A 19,853-nucleotide genomic window follows, 5' to 3' on the forward strand; every position below is an offset into this window, starting at 1 on the left:
GAGAGCAAATGATCTCTGTTATCAGTATTGCAATAACCACTCTACCACCCGCATTGGGACTCTGCTCCTGTATTTGAGCTCTGCCGATTCGGATGGGCAGCAGGTGTCTTTTCTTCGCGCCAGAAAACCCCCTAACCTCTTTCCTCCCACGCTCCATGTCAAGGCGTTTTTCTATCGCGCCGGAGGGCTGGAGAAAAAGCGCTTACGCTCATGTAGTAAATTAAAATGAACTGTAGATGTGTGTGAGTGTGTGCTACTGTACTTCATGTGAGTGGAAAGCAGGCAAGGAAAGAATGAACCATACCGTGTGAGGACCGACTTGAGATAAGGTAAGAAAATATAACAAGGCCTACTTTTTGGGGGTTGTATTCATTTTAAATGAATGGTTAATTATCACATGCAAAACATGTATTTCACCGGTTTCAATTCATTCCTTCTCAGTTCATAACTACATGATTTCATGACTCCTATAAGTGTTACCAACTTTGAAAACTGATGATCATGTACTAATATTGCAATTTAAACGTTACATTTTTACGATTATGACCTAGAGTGAAGAACCATCAATTGAAGACATTCCACCTGGACCCGAGAAGCTCTCCCATGACTGTAGACTATCTTAATCCGTGAAGACAAGAAAGGAAGCATCAGAAACAGGGTATCTTTCTCTTTGCCTATTTTATTAACAGCGATTAAATAGGATATACATTGAAGTTATAATTATTCATTGTCCAGATTTGTTGTCAGTCAGTGTTTGGAGAAAAAAAGACAACGACAACAGCTAATTTCCTCCAGCATTGAAAAGGGGAAAAAAGAGCTCCCACAGTTGATACTGACAACTCTCTTGCTGATGATGCTCAGTCAGTATGTCTGTTAACCATTTATTAGGATTAGGGCTAGTTGTAAGGATTCTGCTCTGCTGGGGTATCACCACGTCCATGGCAGAGTAGTGTCAGTAGTGTTGATGCAATGTGCACCAACAATAAGAGCATTTATATGAATGAACAAATATATGGAGGACCACATTTTTGAAAATGAGTTTGCATTGGTATGTATTATGTATTGCTATTTCCAGCCCTGAGACTGCTGGGGATACTAATGTTGGCTAGGGCAGTGGGAAAGGGGTAGGGTAGGTTGCAGTTAAACTGTACCTGCTGTTGTCCCAGGGCTTTGTAGTGGTGTTCTGCTGTGTGTGTGTGTGTGTGTGTGTGTGTGTGTGTGTGTGTGTGTGTGTGTGTGTGTGTGTGTGTGTGTGTGTGTGTGTGTGTGTGTGTGTGTGTGTGTGTGTGCGTGCTAGAAAGGGAGGGCAGAGCAGGCATGTGAAGGTCAAATCAGACGAGATGACAGACCTTTTCATGTCTGCCTACTTCAGATTAGTGAAGTGTCACCTCCAGTCACTCTGGCCCTGAGTCTCTGGACAGTACATGTTATCAGTTTTATCTAGGCTTTGGACTGTTCGAAGAGAATCCCTAAACTAAACCATGAGTGGTGAGTATGCTATAACGCTTAAAGTGTATGCTAAAGGTAAGGCAGCTAGAGTCCGCTTGGAAAAAGGGTCCACAAGTGGGAGATTAAGTTGTGTAGCTAAAAGGGACCAGATAATATTTTCTGCAAAAACTCTGTGTCTCTGAGAAACTGAGCTGTTTGATCTCCCACAGTGATTTTGCTTCTTTGTTTCCAAAACTTGCTTAGAAAAGCTTTGATTTGTTTCTGTCGGTAAGATGTTAGAATTATACTGTAAAATGACTTTTAGTAGTCTGTGTTCTTGCATATTTTAGCAGGATAGTTGGAAGAGGCTCAAGGCTTTCTTGTTAGGCGTGAAATACCATCTCCTCTAACAAAATGGGGCCATGTCTATGCTAGCCTAGTCCCAGATCTGAATGTGTTTTTTACCCAACTTGTCCATACATGGCATGACAATTCTACCCAGAGGAGTTGGCTATATCTCAGACAGATCTGGGACCAGGCCAATGTAGTACCTGTACCCTGGGAGGTGACGCCCAGGGACTCATCTAGTCAGAAATGTATGCAACTTTAATACAATACTGCTGAGCATCTGAACCAGGACTGGCAATGCTTGCCAGCCTGCCAGCTTGCCAGGGAGGACACGCAGGGTGTGTTCATTAGGGTGAAACGTTTAGAACTTCGCAGATAGAAATATAATGTTGACTACAGAGCTGCCAATGTGGTTGGATCTTCATTGAGTGTACAGTAATGCCTGTATGCTTCCTGAATCCACCCCTTTGGGAGTAAAGGTCGATTATTAAGCCACGTAATAGGTCAATTTCCTGGGATCAGTTACGTATATGATATGATTTGGACCTGGCCCATCTCATTCTTCTGGAGGGCATTCATTGACCTAGCTTGCACACTGTATATGCAGCACAATAATGCTTTTCTGTTTCTAATGAATAGATTTGTGAAAGGATTCACAAGTGGCTATCCATTTGAATAATAACTGCATGGAGAATTCCATCATTTTATCCACTTATTGAAGCACACAACGCCCACATCAATTAAGCCTACTGTGTGAGACTGAATAGAACCCCATTCACTGTTATATGTGGCTTTATGATTCATTGTAAAACAGTGTTAGTACGTTTCAATCAAGGTAAGTATCACAATGGATTTTTAATTTTTTTTCTTTTACCTTTATTTAACTAGGCAAGTCAGTTAAGAACAAATTCTTATTTTCAATGACGGCCTAGGAACAGTGGGTTAACTGCCTTGTTCAGGGCAGAACGACAGATTTTTACCTCGTCAGCTCAGGGATTTCGATCTTGCAACACTTTCGGTCCAACACTCTAACCAACCTAGTCCAACACTCTAACCAACCTAGTCCAACACTCTAACCAACCTAGTCCAACACTCTAACAACACTCTAACCAACCTAGTCCAACACTCTAACCAACCTAGTCCAACACTCTAACCAACCTAGTCCAACACTCTAACAACACTCTAACCAACCTAGTCCAACACTCTAACCAACCTAGTCCAACACTCTAACCAACCTAGTCCAACACTCTAACCAACCTAGTCCAACACTCTAACCAACCTAGTCCAACACTCTAACAACACTCTAACCAACCTAGTCCAACACTCTAACCAACCTAGTCCAACACTCTAACAACACTCTAACCAACCTAGTCCAACACTCTAACCAACCTAGTCCAACACTCTAACCAACCTAGTCCAACACTCTAACCAACCTAGTCCAACACTCTAACCAACCTAGTCCAACACTCTAACCAACCTAGTCCAACACTCTAACCAACCTAGTCCAACACTCTAACCAACCTAGTCCAACACTCTAACCACTAGGCTACCTGCCGCCCGGATGACTTGATCCGTTGATTCGTTAAAACAGAGACACTGTTTTCTACAGTGCGGAGAGTATCATGCTACTGACACCAAGCTAAATGATAGATATAGACCAAGGGTCATTCAACAGTCCTCTCCACGATGGATGGATGGATTGTGAACATTTATAGACAGAGCAGAGCAAATCAATGAACAAAGAGGATCAATGGGCAGTAAGACAGAATAGGAGGACATTCCCTGTGGACCATGTTGCCACTGGTCACCTCTAGTTAGTGTTGATCTTTGGGGGAAGCTGTAAAGATATAAAGCCAGTTCAGAGAAAGATCTGGAAGGGCATCAGCTACAGACACACTGTTTGCCTTATAGGATTGCCTTGGACCAGGTAGGAAGATCATCAATCAGAAATTAACTCGTATTTCAGTGCAGAGCTGTGATCCTGCACTGTATGTATTTGTCATGCATTTCATCAAAGCTCATCCATCACTGTGTAAATATTAGCAATGACCATCAGGTTCTTGAGTGCTGAATTGATCAATATTTCCAACCAACTTCTCTATCAAGAGCCCCTGTGCACTTCATAGACACTGTTTATTCACTACATTATAACAGAATGCTTATAGTCTCCATCTTCTCTTTTTAAATGTTTTCCTTTATTTAACGAGGTAGGACATTTGAGAACAAGTTCTCATTTACAACTGCGACCTGGCCAAGATAAAGCAAAGCAGTGCGACAAAAACAACAACACACATAAACAAACGTACAGTCAATAACACTAAATAAAATAAAAATAGAAAAATCTATGTACAGTGCAAATATAGAAGAGTAGGGAGGTACGGCAATAAATAGGCCCTAGAGGCGAAAATAATTAAAATGTAGCATTAATACTGGAGTGATAGATGTGCAGATGATGATGTGCAAGTAGAGATACTGGGGTGCAAAAGAGCAAGAGGGTAAGTAATAATATGGGGATGAGGTAGTTGGGTGTGCTATTTACAGATGGGCTGTGTACAGGTACAGCGATCGGTAAGCTGCTCAGACAGCTGATGCTTAAAGTTAGAGAGGGAGATATAAGACTCCAGCTTCAGAGATTTTTGCAATTCGTTCCAGTCATTGGCAGTAGAGAACTGGAATGAAAGGCGGCCAAAGGAAGTGTTGGCTTTGGGGATGACCAGTGCAATATACCTGCTGGAGCGTGTGCTACGGCTGGGTGTTGCTATGGTGACCAGTGAGCTGAGATAAGGCGGGGCTTTTTCTCTCCTCCAGTTTCCCACGAAACCTGCCTCCTGGACCAGGTGCTGGAGCTGATTATGAATGAGAAGCCCCCCAACACTGCCAGCCTTTTCCTGAACGAGGACGCCGACAAGCCCCCCCTCCCCAATCGAGGCCTCTGGCGGCGGCTACATACAGCCATGCAGAAGAGAGCGGCCAGCACCAAGGACAGGATGAGCACCATCACTAAGGATAGCGTCAAGGGCTTCCTGAGACGCAACCTCTTTGTCCTCCTCACCATCGCAGCAGTGGCTCTGGGCAAGTGGACGAGATACTCGCTTAGTGTCTTTCTAGGTTTAGGGCAAAGCTTAAAGTGGGGTTAAGGATTAAGGCTAAGGTTATGGGTAGTTTGTTGATAGTTTTTTTATTAAAATTGTATTAACTATATTAACTTCAGTATTATTATTATTATTACACAGGTATATGAGCTGTAGCCCTAGGTAAAGAGGTCTGTGTCGAGATGACTTGAAATACAGTATTCTTCATCAACGCACCAGCCTTGAAATCATGTCCCCTGTGTGTGTGTGTCCAGGTGTCATGCTGGGTTTCACCCTGCGGCCCCACAACCTGACCCTCAGGGAGATCAAGTACTTTGCCTTCCCTGGAGAGCTGCTGATGAGGATGCTGCAGATGCTGGTTCTGCCTCTCATCGTCTCCAGCCTGGTCACAGGTAGCTGGTCACAGGAGTTCTGCTTTATTAGCGTCATTATTTGCATTTATGTATTGCTTTTCTCAAACTCAAAATGATTGTCATATTATGGTGATCGATCACCCCTCCTGCAAGCTACTATTTTCCCTACTAAGCTACTATTCTTCACCCTAACACTACTTCTTGCAATGTTGAGTTTCAAAGTGAGTTGGTACAGTGGAAGTACCTAGAGTGTTCATGAGAAAGGAATGCACTTTGTCTTGTCTTGCAGGTATTTCCTCTCTGGACAGCAAAGCGTCTGGGAAGATGGGAATGCGGGCTGTGGGTTATTACATGGTGACCACCCTCATCGCTGTCTTCATAGGCATAGTCATTGTGATTGTCATCAAACCAGGGAAAGGCCATAGGGACAGCCCAGTGGCCTCTAGCGGTACCATAGAGCCGGTACAAGCAGCCGACGCCTTCCTGGATCTCATCAGGTGAGTAACTATTGTATGATCTAAATTACGGTGTCAATATGCGGTATGAATTTTACATTTACATTTTAGTCATTTAGCAGACGCTCTTATCCAGAGCGACTTACAGTAGTGAATGCATACATTTCATACATTTTTTTTCTCCGTACTGGTCCCCCGTGGGAATCGAACCCACAACCCTGGCGTTGCAAACACCATGCTCTACCAACTGAATCATTTATTGGCCTTTATTCACTGTGATAGATGCTGATGGGAAAAAAACTTTACCATTGTTTATCTTTCAGGAACATGTTCCCTCCTAATTTGGTGGAAGCCTGTTTCAAGCAGGTAAGGGAATTCACTTCAACATGATTGAGCATGTTGCCGATTCCCAATACGCTGAGTTAAAATGCTCACTCACCATTACAGTATATTTTTGAGGACTGATACTTTACACTGCTACGGTAGATTTTTTTTAACAACAATATATGTGTTATATATCAGTACAAAACGGTCTACAAGAAGACCATCCACACAAAGAACGTGACTGTTGCCCTCAGTCTGACTGACTCCCTCAACGCTACAGAGGCTGCCTTGGCTGTTAACATGAGCAGAGTGCTGCAGACCATCCAGGTGGGTGATACATATTAGTGGTGACTTACCCCGAAGTCCTTTGGGTTAAAAAAGAACTACAGTTACTTTGGATAAATGTAAATATTATGTGGATGGTTGTTCTCCTGCTCCAGGAGACAGTGGTAGAGATGATCCCCGTGTCTGGTTCCTCTAACGGGGTGAATGCCCTGGGTCTGGTGGTGTTCTCCATGTGCTTCGGCCTGGTCATCGGCAGCATGAAGCAGCAAGGACAGGCCCTCAGGGACTTTTTCGACTGCCTCAACGAAGCCATCATGCGCCTGGTGGCCATCATCATCTGGTCAGTAGTCAGATTAGTGTTCACAAAGTAACATGCTAATGAACTCCTACGTGCCCCTACCATTACTTCTCACATATATCTTTCGAAACAGTTGCTTTTGATGCAATTGTTGTAATAGGTGAGAGTGTAAACTATCTGTCTTTCTCTCTCCTCCTCCCTCTCTCTGTCAGGTATGCTCCAGTTGGCATCCTGTTCCTCATAGCAGCTAAGATCGTGGAGATGAAGAATCTGGCCGAGGTGGGAGGTCAGCTGGGGATGTACACGGTGTCTGTCATCGTGGGTCTGCTCATCCACGGCTTGTTTGTCCTGCCCCTGCTCTACTTCCTGGTCACCAGGAAGAACCCCTACACTTTCATGGCTGGCCTTCTGCAGGCCCTCATCACAGCACTGGGAACATCCTCTAGGTGGGTGTATGAACTGATTCAGGGTGGGTACATAAACTGATTTTGCAAATCCTCTAGGTGGATGTATGAACTCATGAACTGATTCAGGGTCAGGCTAATTCATTTCCCTGGGGACATCCTCTAGTTGTTGTTCGGACTATTATGATCTCACAAGGTCTTCCATTATCTACCACTCCTGCCATAGCTCTGCCACCCTGCCCATCACCTTCCGCTGTCTGGAGGAGAACAACCGTGTGGACAAGAGAGTGACACGTTTCATCCTGCCGGTGGGTGCCACCATCAACATGGATGGCACTGCCCTCTACGAAGCCGTGGCAGCCATCTTCATCGCCCAAGTCAATGACATGGAACTCAACTTTGGCCAGATCCTCACCATAAGGTCAGTCTAAAGACACTATCTGATAAGGCACAATGCTATCAATGTGCTATACAATAGAATAAAACTGTATTGTCCATCCAGGATGGACATTTTTCTTTGGCATCACTTTACATTAAAGGATCACACACACGTACTGTACATTCTCACATCACAGACATTTAAACCAGTCAGTCCATCATACTGCATACACGGGAAACATAGAGGACATTGATAGATTCACTCACAACTGACCGCTGCCCAAACTGCACTGTAAAAATAGATAAATAGATAAGTGTATATACCGATACAATTTATGTTGCGTTTAGTAGTCCAACAACACAATCAACTAATTCATGTTTAAACACATTGTTCTTGGCCATGGGCATTCTGAAGCGCCGGCCAGAGGGAAGCCTCTCGAACTGAGGGTGTAGAGGGTGGGAGGGGTTGCTAACGACAGCCAGTGCCTTCCTTTTGGTTGCCTTGTGGACAGACTGCTCAAATGTGCCTGTGGTCGACCAGTTACTTTGCTGGCTGTGTTTACTATTCTGGTCAGTTTGCTTTTGCTCCTCACGCTCAGATTGCCATACCAGACTGAACGTCATATTGAACGTGAAGAAGCTCTCCACCAGATTGCTGTACACCCTCTCCACAACCTGGCTCACCCCAAACCCCTTTCAATTTCCTGATTAAAAACAGGCATTGGCTTGCTTTAAAAAAATACTCTGCATTCTCTGTAAAGCTCAGCTTGTCATCACTTTGTGTCCCTGAGTATTTAAAACAATCAACCACCTCCAGTGGTTGGTCATTCAGAGAGAGTGGTTGGGACATTGGCAGGTTGTTGCCATTGATGATCAGCTCCTTTGTCTTGTCCACACTGATGCGGAGGGCACTTGACCGGCACCTTTATTGAAAGTTGTTGGCCAGTTTAAAATAGCTGTCGCCATCTGACTTAGCATCTTTGAAAAATAGTCTCACCAGAGCCATGTCATCCGCATACTTGAAAAGGCTCACATTGTTTCCTTGGATTTTCATCTCACTAGTGTAGATAGAGAACAACAACGGTGAAAGGACACACCCCTGGGGTGCCCCTGCGTTCAGTGCCAGTTCATCAGAGAGGGCCCTATTCATGAGAACCCTTTGTGGGTGGTCAGTTAAAAAGTCCTTGATTCAACCTGCAAGGCCTCCGTTGCCCTTCAACTATCAGACCTATTAAGTCATGTTAATGTGAACTAATCTTACAGTAAAATACTTGTCAAGGCTATATCAGCTCATTTTATGTCCACATTAGTTGGAGGAGAGAAAATAACAAAGACTTTTCTTGGTCTTGATAAGATTGTTTTTGTGGTCTTTGCCGAACTCCTCCATGTTATTGGCTTTCTTCTATTGACTTCACTACCAAGAGGGATAACCTCTACCGTGGAGTGTTGATTTATACGTCTCTATATCCATATCACTCCCCAATGTGTGTGTGTGTTTGTCTCTGTTATTAAATGGCGCTGTCGCCACCTCCTCCACAGTATCACAGCAACAGCTGCCAGCATCGGCGCAGCAGGCATCCCACAGGCTGGTCTGGTTACCATGGTAATCGTATTGACATCGGTGGGACTGCCCACAGAGGACATAACGCTGATCATCGCTGTGGATTGGTTCCTGTAAGTCTGCCTAAATGTCACTATGAGGCCGCCACCCCCACTAGAACAGGTTATTGATGCATTATGCACATCAGGTTATTGTAATTAATGAAGTGTTTACAACTTGCCCTATCTAATTTTGTGCTGTGGTGTTGTATTGAGGTTGGAAACCATTTGAATACATTTTGTGTTGATTACTTGTGGGTGGATTACCCCAAAGACTGCCTTTTGTTTTTGTGTGGCTGCGCAGGGGTTGAGACCCCGACGAAGCGTGTGTGTGTGTGTGTGTGTGTGTGTGTGTGTGTGTGTGTGTGTGTGTGTGTGTGTGTGTGTGTGTGTGTGTGTGTGTGTGTGTGTGTGTGTGTGTGTGTGTGTGTGTATGTGTGTATGTATGTATGTATGTATGTATGTGGGTGCGTGTGCAAATCAAATAAAATCAATTTGCATTTGTCACATGCACCGAATACAACAGGTGTAGACCTTACAATGAAATGCTTACTTACAAGCCCTTAACCAACAATACCGTTTTAAGAAAATACCTAAGAAAAAATAAGTAAGAGATAAGAAAAACAAATAATTAAAGAGCAGCAGTAAATAACAATAGCGGGGCTATATACAGGGGGTACTGGTACAGAGTCAATGTGTGTGTTTGTGCGTGCACTATATAATGTGTGTGTACCTGTTCAGGGATCGCTTAAGGACCACCACCAACGTGCTGGGGGACTCTATCGGGGCAGGCATCGTGGAGCACCTGTCTCGCCAGGAGTTGCAGAGCCAGGATGTTGAGGTGGGCAACTCAGTGATTGAAGAGAATGAGAAGCCCTACCAGCTCATCTGCCAGAAAAACGACTCAGTGAAGCATCGCAACAGTGAGACCCCCATGTAGGGGTCATGACAGTCTGAAAACAACCACTATCCGCTACTGTACTTCTTCATTGTTTGTAGATATGGAGGAAATGGATAGGTGTAAGCAATATGGGGAAAGCTATTGGATGCCTAGGCGGAGCCATCACCATATTGCTAACACTTATCTGGATAACTTCAGATCTGCAAACACTGTAGGGATAGTGGCTGGAGGTTGTTTAGACACTGTTAACCACATCAACTCATGTCAACTCTTGGTCCTTTCAGTCCAAATCTGAGATGCATCTCAATTGTCTAGAGCAGTGGTTCCCAAACTATTTATAGTCCCGTACCCCTTCAAACATTCAACCTCCAGCTGTACCCCCTCTAGCACCAGGGTCAGTGCCCTCTCAAATGTTGTTTTTTGCCATCATTGTAAGCCTGCCACACACAACCTATACGATACATTTATTAAGCATAAGAATGAGTGTGAGTTTTTGTCACAACCCGGCTCGTGGGAAGTGACAAAGAGCTCTTATAGGACCAGGGAACAAATAATAATATAATAATAATCAATCATTTTACTCTTTATTTAGCCATCTTACATATAAAACTTTATTTGTTAATCGAAAATTCTGAATAACTCACCACAGGTTATAATGGGAAGGGTGTGCTTGAAAGGATGCACATAACTCTGCAATGTTGGGTTGTATTGGAGAGTCTCAGTCTTAAATCATTTTCCACATACAGTCTGTGCCTGTATTTAGTTTTCATGCTAGTGAGAGCCGAGAATCCACTCTCACATAGGTATGTGGTTGCAAAAGGCATCATTGTCTTAACGGTGCGATTTGCAGATACTCTGGAGCGCAGCCCAATCCAGAAATCTGGCAGTGGCTTCTGATTAAATCAAATTTTCACAGAACCGCTTGCTGCAATTTTGATGAGGCTCTCTTGTTCAGATATCTATAAGTGGACTGGAGGCAGGGCGTGAAAGGGATAACGAATCCAGTTGTTTGTGTCGTCCGTTTCGGGAAAGTACTTACGTAATTGCACACCCAACTCACTCAGGTGCTTCGCTATATCACATTTGACATTGTCCGTAAGCTTGACTTCATTTGCACACAAAAAATCATACAATGATGGAAAGACCTGTGTGTTGTCCTTGTTAATGCAGATAGAGAAGAGCTCCAACTTCTTAATCATAGCCTCAATTTTGTCCCGCACATTGAATATAGTTGCAGAGAGTCCCTGTAATCCTAGATTCAGATCATTCAGGCGAGAGAAAACATCACCTTGATGGGCCAGTCGTGTGAGAAACTCGTCATCATGCAAGCGGTCAGACAAGTGAAGATTATGGTCAGTAAAGAAAACTTTAAGCTCGTCTCTCAATTAAAAAAAACGTGTTAATACTTTTCCCCTTGATAACCAGCGCACTTCTTTATGTTGTAAAAGCGTTACATGGTTGCTGCCCATATCATTGCAAAGTGCAGAAAATACACGAGAGTTCAGGGGCCTTTCTTTAACAAAGTTAACCATTTTCACTGTAGTGTCCAAAACATCTTTCAAGCTGTCAGGCATTCCCTTGGCAGCAAGAGCCTCTCGTGGATGTTGCAGTGTAACCAAGTGGCGTTGGGAGCAACTGCTTGCACATGTGTTACCACTCCACTATGTCTCCCTGTCATGGCTTTTGCACCATTAGTACAGATACCAACACATCTTGACCACCAAAGTCCATTTGATGTCACAAAGCTGTCCAGTACTTTAAAAATATCCTCTCCTCTTGTCCTGGTTTCCAGTGGTTTGCAGAAGAGGATGTCTTCCTTAATTGACCCCCCCATAAACGTAATGGACATATACCAGGAGGTGTGCCAGCTGTAACGCATAGAATTCACTGGCTTGTATGCGAAGCAGTAATTGTTTCAAAACATCCCCTGCCATGTCACTGATGCGTCGTGAAACAGTGTTGTTTGATGAAGACATTGTCTGTATAGTTTTTTTGGCCTTTTCCCCCAGCATTGTCCCAGCCATATCTGCAGCAGCAGGAAGAATTAAGTCCTCCACAATAGTATGGGGCTTGCCTGTCCTAGCCACTCGGTAGCTCACCACATAAGATATCTCAAAGTGCTGTACAGAAACCCAGCCTAAAACCCCAAACAGCAAGCAATGCAGGTGTAGAAGCACAGTGGCTAGGAAAAACTCCCTAGAAAGGCCAAAACCTAGGAAGAAACCTAGAGAGGAACCAGGCTATGAGGGGTGGCCAGTCCTCTTCTGGCTGTGCCGGGTGGAGATTATAACAGCACATGGCCAAGATGTTCAAATGTTCATAAATGACCAGCATGGTCAAATAATAATAATCATAGTAGTTGTCGAGGGTGCAACAAGTCAGTAACACAAGAGTAAGTGTCAGGTGGCTTTTTCATAGCCGATCTTTGAGAGTATCTCTACCGCTCCTGCTGTCTCTAGAGAGTTGAAAACAGCAGGTCTGGGACAGGTAGCACGTCCGGTGAATAGGTCAGGGTTCCAGCAGATCTGGGACAGCAGGTCTGGGACAGGTAGCACGTCCGGTGAACAGGTCAGGGTTCCATAGCTGCAGGCAGAACAGTTGGAACTGGAGCAGCAGCACGGCCAGGTGAACTGGGGACAGCAAGGAGTCATCAAGCCAGGTAGTCCTGAGGCATGGTCCTAGGGCTCAGGTCCTCCGAGAGAGAGAAAGAAAGAAAGAGAAAGAGAGAATTAGGGAGAGCATATTTAAATTCACACAGGACACCGGAAAAGACAAGAGAAATACTCCAGATGTGACAGACTGACCCTAGCCCCCCGACACATAAACTACTGCAGCATAAATACTGGAGGCTGAGACAGGAGGGGTCAGGAGACACTGTGGCCCCATCCGATGAAACCCCCGGACAGGGCCAAACAGGTAGGATATAACCCCACCCACTTTGCCAAAGCACAGTCCCCACACCACTGGAGTGGTCCAATGTCGATGGTCCAATGTCCCTGTCTGTTGTTCGGGGTTGAAGCTTTTTGGCTGCATCAGATTCACAACTGTCAGTGTCCATGCTAGCTGGGCTAACAACAAATGTAGAATTACTGATGTTAGCATTGGATGTGCTCGTGGAAGCAGAACAACTTGTGTCGTCGACAGGTGCAGGTGTAGTAGTGCTGGTGTGTCTCTATGGACGAGGGCCTTACTTGTTTTTGACCATTTATAAATTTTCGAGCAATAGGAATGAGCAGCAGCTACGTTTGGCTACATATGGACCGTTAGTGGAATTCCCGCAAGAGAGTAGCGGTTCATGTGATTGGATGTTAATTATTTGACTAGACTACCTGTATCTGACATCATGTTGTTATTTTGCTGAACACTAGATGGTTTAATTTTATTTTTGGCAGTGAAACGAGGCTACTCAGGCGAGAAAAAAACCTCACCCAAATGTATAGCCCCGTTGGAAAATATAAATGGACTGTTTGAAAATGTGAATATTTATTTTTATTTGTTAAAAATGTACCCCCGACGGCATCCCCAGTTTGGGAATACCTGGTCTAGAGGAAACTGATGTGAAAGAACTGGACAGATGAAATCTAATTTCTCGTAGATATCTAGCTACTATATTGTTTTCACTTATTTTATGTGTTCATAACAGTAGAGACCACTTTTGACTGTTGTTATGTACTCTGTATTGGATTGATTTTCATGAACAAGAAAATAAATGCCATTCAATGGCCTTTTTAGAATTTGTGAATAAATGGGATATCCATTTGTATACTCACAATCAATTAGATGGTTCTGTTGCATGGCTTGATTTTTAGTTTATTGTTCTATATTTTTCCACTTTTAGTTGGTGGTTATTCTTTTTAATGTGAATCTACCTCTAACATTCAAGTGTACATATGCTTTCTCTTGAGTCATTTTATTTTCTGCCCCAAACATTACCAAGAGGTAATTTTATACCATATTATCCATGCTACCAACTTTGATAAGCATTTTTTTCTACAGTTTCAAAAACAAATATTGAATTTATGATGTAATGTACTGTAGTTTGCTTGATCTGTCAATTGAATCAACGTGAATGTATACAGTATATATTTGTACCGATATCTGTAATCATGTTTTATACTTGGGTGATTTCTATGTTACTTATTGAGCTAAATTGGGTTTAGACTTTTTGTAACAAAGATGTATTTTCAGTGTTAACTAGTGTTTCTTAACTGAACATATTTTGGTACTAGTCACTTAAGTATGTGAAAGTATTACTGTATGCTTGTTCTGAATAGGAATGTTCATATCATTGGGGCTGTTGTATGTTTCTGTGCGTAGTAAAGATGGACAAAAGGATGTTACATAGCCTACTGAATTACTTGATATGTTTCTCCCCCAATGTTGCTATGGTTTATATTTTAGGGCTTGAATCCATCTCTCTTTGTTTGAGTGTTGTGAGTCTTTTTAGACAATGTGAGGGTTGAATATCCATTTGTAGAATATGAGGGAGATCTTCATGTATTTCTTGAATCATAACTAAAAGGCTCACCAGATATTCCCTTTCCTTGATGCTGTAATCTTACATGGCCATTTCAGTTCAACATCCAGTGCAAGCACTATAGCCAGTTGTGATAGTGGTACATTTGATTATGGCTTTTCTATTTTATTTGACTGTTGAAAAAAGTGGAAAAATGTTATGCCTAAAACATCATTTGAAAGTTGAATGTTAAGTGAAAAAGGTTTTAAAAGTAAGTAGGCCTACTGTGTATGTAGTTACATAAAAAAAAAAAAAAAAAAACTTGACTGTGGTTGAGAGCATATTGTTGTAATTTGTGACTTGTTTTATGTATTAAATAGTTGATTTATGTTTTTGTGAGATGGCTCAAATTTGGATTGCTTTTGGGAAGTGTCATTATCAGTATTTTGTTGGAAGAATAGGAGTTGCAACAAATAAATGTCTCAGGAATTGACAATTGTGTGAATCTCTGGAGTGTATTAAATGTGGGCGAGAGATTCCCCAGGGGGTGGTGGTATCCTCCTGTTGTCTGGCTACCCCTGGTGGAGAATCTCCTGTTTTTGGCCCCGAGTCTCCATGGATTCTTCCTCATGAGCAGTCTAAACTGCAGGACTGAACACCTGCATTACATTCCAGTTGGCTTCACACTTACAGTACTGCCTCTCATTGAATAAAGTCTCCCCATTGTTGGTCTAATCCTCTAGGTAGCGATATGGTGTCAAGCTGTCTTCACCAAAATTAATGAACTGTCAAATGGAGTGCCAGAGCCGTTTTGGGCATCTCAAACAGTGTTGAGCCAGAAGCTCAACGCTATGGGAAGCATCAATTACCTTTTGTCTTTGAGTGAAGGTGCTGGGTACCTCAACATCAAACAGAGTGCACCCACCCAGGGCCAGTAAACAGAAGCAGCGTGGGGCCTCAGCCAGAGAGGAACCAACACCACCTTTGTGTGTACATATACACGCTGCTTCTCTGGGCTATTAATACAGCCGTGTTTTATAGCAGTTACTGTTACAACTGCACCTATAAGAGAAATCATAGAGTAGCTACTTGAACCAATTAAATATAACCACACTAATACTTTGAGTAATCCACTGACCTATATTATAGATTGAGCCTAGGCTACAATAAGGAAGAAAATCTAATTATTTCAGGTTCATTTATTTATAAAAGATCCACTTCAGATGTCGTGTTTAAACATACAGTGCATTTTTCTACATTACATTGTGTTTCAGGCGAGAACAAGCCCTCTATCAAATTGAACAGGTATACATAGACGGTGAAGACTGGTTTCTTGGGATAGAGTAATCAGAAATACTTAGCAAATACTTTGGCATAGTTAGCGACAGTCAGTGTAAAATACATTTAGCTATATATCAAAACCTCTCATGGACTGTATGGCAATGACAGCTCAGCCACCACACTCCCAGGCAGATAGTGACACGAGACGACTGGAGAGTCAGCAAGCTTGGCTGAGTTAGGATGACATTCCGCTGGAAGTTTACTTGGCCTGCAATGACAGGAGAGAGAGTTCGGTTCAGTTCAATAAATCTTTATTGTCCCCAAAGGGCAATTTAAGGGTAATTTAAGTGCACCATAAAAGTTAGATACTTTAGGTCATAACAGAGACAATACAATATTGCTGGAGTAAAAGGAAGAACAGATGTCACCTATGACAATAATTCTCCTGTGGTAACAACAACCTCACACTCATTCCACATGGAAGGCATCCCACCCATCCTTCTTGTCCTGATAGAGAAAAGAAAACTGTACAGCAGTGTATTCAAATGTGGGAAACCATTGTCTATGGAGACATAATCAGGGGGAAAGTATAGCACACTTTTGAATAAAGCTAATATTTCCACTCTTTCTAATAAAGCCTTTTGAATGTTCAATCACTCCTACCATAGGAATGTTTATATAGTATCTTAATGTAGTATAACTGCAATGTGGGTTAGATTGAATTGAGCCCTATGTGTATAAACACAGTGCATATTTCCCACCTCCGACATGACTGGCAGGTTGCCATGAGGGTAGAGCCACATGATCCTATGTGCTTTGGTCCTCTGCCTCTGGAGCAGCTTCCTCAGTAACCTCTTGACCTTTCGGTCTCTGGGGTCAGCACACTTCACCGCCTTCTTGGTGTACAGTCTGCAGCCACAACAACACAGACAAAGAACATTCACCATGACAACCTTCCAACTGAAACATACAGTACAAACTGTAGATATGCAGCATGGTTTTAATAAAGCCTTCTCTGAACCAAAGCCTCAACAAAGTTGGCTAGTGAAGATACTTTTTTTTGGATGGCTTGTTATTCCCACATATTTCCTTCTTCACTTCCCTGGCAATTACAGTAGAACATGAGCCATAACAACAGGACCTGGATAGATGACAATGCCTCATAGCTCTGAGAGGCATATTTTCCATGTCTGCGAGTTGCTTCGGGATAGTTGAAATACTTGCATGATGGCTTTTATACTGCAGTCTGGCCCCTCCGTCTGTACCTCAAACCTCAGCACGTCTTTGGTGCGCACTTTCCCCTGGGAGTACTGCATACAGCACTGAACATCTCTCTGCATCTGTACCCCGTTACCTGAGAGAGAAGGGGGGAGAGAGGGGGCGGGAGAGAGAGAGAAAGATGGAGAGAGGCAAATGCTTAAGTCAAATTCGTCAAAGCACACTTACGGTATATGAAGGCTGATTGCTATTGGCTCATAAGGAGGGTTGTTATGATACTGTAGATTATAAACACAAATATATTAGTAGGAATGTAAGGCATTTCATTGCGCTATCATTAGACTATCTAAAGGTCCATATGTAATGGTTGCTCTTTTTGACAGGATATGTCATCTAGAGTGTAGACAGCCAGAAAGATTTTGAACATCCCATGATCCCCCATAATGTGCTGTTATGCCAGTGGCACTGTGACTACATGACAAGGCTTTTCATCCAACCAGAGTGAGTAAGCACAATAATATTAGCTGAGATAAACAGTTACCATATGCGTGTCATATGAAAGCTGCTCTGAACCTTGTCATAAATTATCATTGATATCATTTCTTCCCATTAAAGTCTGAGGTATTCAGTTAGCTTGTTATTAGCGTTCAATGTTTTGATGTGAAATCAGTCTTCATTCTAGCCCTCTATTTACATCCATGGCTCTCCCTGCTGCTGCTCCAGTATTCCCTCTTCCCCTCTCCTCTAGCTTGCTCTCCTTCGCTTCCCTGCTAAACTGGCTCCCAGCAGGGTGCATTCTGCTAACGGTATACACTGTAGGTGTTATTGTGTCTTACCTTCCACCGAGCCCAGGAGAATGACAGTCAGAGCAATAACAGTCACAGTCTGCAACAGAAACATGGTGAGCCTGGCAGGGAAGTAATCTGCTGTGTTACCTTCCCCTCTATTTCTGTCTCTTATATTTCTCCCTCCCTCCTTTTCACTCTCTCCCTCGCTCTCCCTCAAACACACACATGCACTCCCTAACCCTCCCCCCTCCAGCTCCCCCTCTCCTCTGAGTGCCCCACTCACTGTGTTCATTTCCATGTCTTTCCCACTCTTCAAAAAAGGGGCTTTCCCCCCAAAAGGCTCTTAAAATAATCCAGATTTATGGCATTCTCTAATGCTGTCATGGAAAATGCTCTACCTTGTTGTAGGTGTGTCCCATAAGTCTTGCAGCTATGTTATGACTGTCACTGCTCAAGCACAATACAGGGAACACCAAAGCATGTGATACACATGACACTGTAATACATTCATGTTGTTTTCATTCATGTAAAATGACAAAAGGCATCTCTAGTACCAACATGGTTCAAAGCACAAGCAAGTTACATGCAGTCTGTTTCCAAAATCAACCACCACTAATACTACAAAATGGCAACCATTAGATAGATCACAAGAAATGATAACATGTTGAGAACAGAAGCCGATTTGCCAACTAAAGTACAGCTGTACATGTTCAATACAGTCTGGACTGTGACTGACTTTGTATAGCAGCTACGTTCTAACAATCATTCTCAGTACAACACCTAACAACCATTTCAAGAGGTCTGGACCTTTCTTGGTATAATGGCAAAGGTCTTGGACTCACAAATGCAAGTCCCAGACGGCTACCCCATACATTTGCAACATTTGGTGTCAGAAGTGGAACGCATGGGGCTAAGCACGATGACATCCAAAGTGTAGGAGTAGTTTGTGTGTTTCTTACTTGCCTTTATGAACAGAGTGTCTGACAAGTCCCCAAATTCAGTACTATAACTAAATACAAAATGTCAAATATAAAATGGCCTACGTTATTGGAGGAAATGGATACAAAGTCAACGCTGGTTGGCAGTTGAGGATTGACTGACCCGGAGACCCAGAGTGTGGTTTTGGGTAAAGACTGTTTGCTGTGGCAGGTTGAGTGTCATTACAACCCAGCTGATTCTCCCCCAGTCAAAAACCACCCTTCTAACCAAGCAATGAAACTGCTGCAGAATTACAGCACATTCTCTAAATGCCTTTGGTATTCAATGAAATGAACATGGTTGAAAAAAAAGTGGAAGTAATGCTATGAAAATCATTTTTTACATAAAAAAAAGTTAAGTTACAACGAAACAAATGAAATAACCATTGTCTGAAAAACAATGGACAGGAAAACACAAATAACCTTTGTATTTAATGACGAGACTGATTACCCGCTGTATAATGTACCTTAGAAGAAATTCTTCCAGTGACTACAAGGAAGTGTTTAGCTATTAACTACTATTGAGAAGAGTCACTTCACCATATCTTGTTTGTATTTTACAGCAGTAGGTACTACTTATGTTATAGTACAATGGAATAACACCTGGAGAGTTGCAACATCCATGAACAGACAATGTAGTAAAACACATGGTGAATGAATACAGGGTAAATCTCTGCTGAATGGTAGGCTTTAGGTAGTGGCATTTATTAGACGACATGGCCAGTGTAATCCATACTATCTGACTGTGCATACCTGAGACCTGGAATTAAAAATATGCAGTCTGTGAGGTAGGAAGAGGAGAGGGGGGCAGCGTGCAAGAATTCAACCCTTAAGAAATCAAGTTGGAATCTTTCAGCTGCAAAAACATACCTTCCCCTTGACTTCAGTCTGCTCCTGAGCCAAACACATTTCCGGCATATCTTTGGGGCGATTAAGAGATCACTGTAAAAGTATACTAGACAAAAACTTTCAAACAAAAGGTTAAAAAAAACTAGTGACTGTAAATCCACCTATTAAATCATCGACTAAATCTGTGTTCTTCTTTGAGGAGATAGAGAGCCAGAGGAGGGATAGGTATGTTCTGGGGATGTTCTAGGGCAAAGCTAACTATACCTGTGGTCCAGGCCAGGGCAGCTTAGCCCAAAGGGATTTCAGTGTTAGGTTAGGTTTCAGGGAGCAAATGTGTCAAATTTTGAGATGTATCATTTATCAAGCACATAACATTTGGTATGTGCCATCTGGAATGCTGTGAGTGGATGGGTGATTAT

The 19,853-nt window shown here is 42.8% G+C and overlaps 2 protein-coding genes across 4 annotated transcripts; one reads left to right on the forward strand and one right to left on the reverse strand.

Annotated features, from left to right (window-relative positions):
• Positions 1–41: 41 nt before the first annotated feature.
• On the forward strand, positions 42–10,948 carry LOC106613701 (excitatory amino acid transporter 1). The gene is made up of 12 exons (XM_014216234.2): positions 42–329; positions 552–658; positions 4,585–4,848; positions 5,123–5,260; positions 5,511–5,718; positions 6,000–6,042; positions 6,199–6,327; positions 6,441–6,625; positions 6,796–7,029; positions 7,214–7,408; positions 8,905–9,039; positions 9,706–10,948. Exons 3-12 carry the CDS (start codon positions 4,629–4,631, stop codon positions 9,902–9,904), a joined length of 1,686 nt encoding a protein of 561 aa, XP_014071709.1. The 5' UTR covers positions 42–329; positions 552–658; positions 4,585–4,628; the 3' UTR covers positions 9,905–10,948.
• Positions 10,949–15,505: 4,557 nt separating this feature from the next.
• Positions 15,506–17,862, reverse strand: LOC106613702 (C-C motif chemokine 17). 3 transcript variants are annotated; one of them, XM_014216237.2, is made up of 5 exons: positions 17,657–17,862; positions 16,827–16,956; positions 16,364–16,511; positions 16,069–16,109; positions 15,506–15,870 (listed from the first exon to the last, which is right to left on the reverse strand). In XM_014216237.2, the coding sequence occupies exons 1-4, from the start codon at positions 17,718–17,720 to the stop codon at positions 16,071–16,073; spliced, it is 381 nt and encodes a 126-aa protein (XP_014071712.2). In that variant the 5' UTR covers positions 17,721–17,862; the 3' UTR covers positions 15,506–15,870; positions 16,069–16,070. The 3 variants fall into 3 exon arrangements, with proteins under 3 accessions (XP_014071712.2, XP_014071711.2, XP_014071710.2); XM_014216236.2 differs by having other exon boundaries at positions 16,064–16,109; XM_014216235.2 differs by having other exon boundaries at positions 16,031–16,109.
• Positions 17,863–19,853: the final 1,991 nt, after the last annotated feature.

Source organism: Salmo salar, chromosome ssa10 (genome assembly GCF_905237065.1).
Source record: "Salmo salar chromosome ssa10, Ssal_v3.1, whole genome shotgun sequence".
In the NCBI taxonomy this organism is placed as follows: domain Eukaryota; kingdom Metazoa; phylum Chordata; class Actinopteri; order Salmoniformes; family Salmonidae; genus Salmo; species Salmo salar.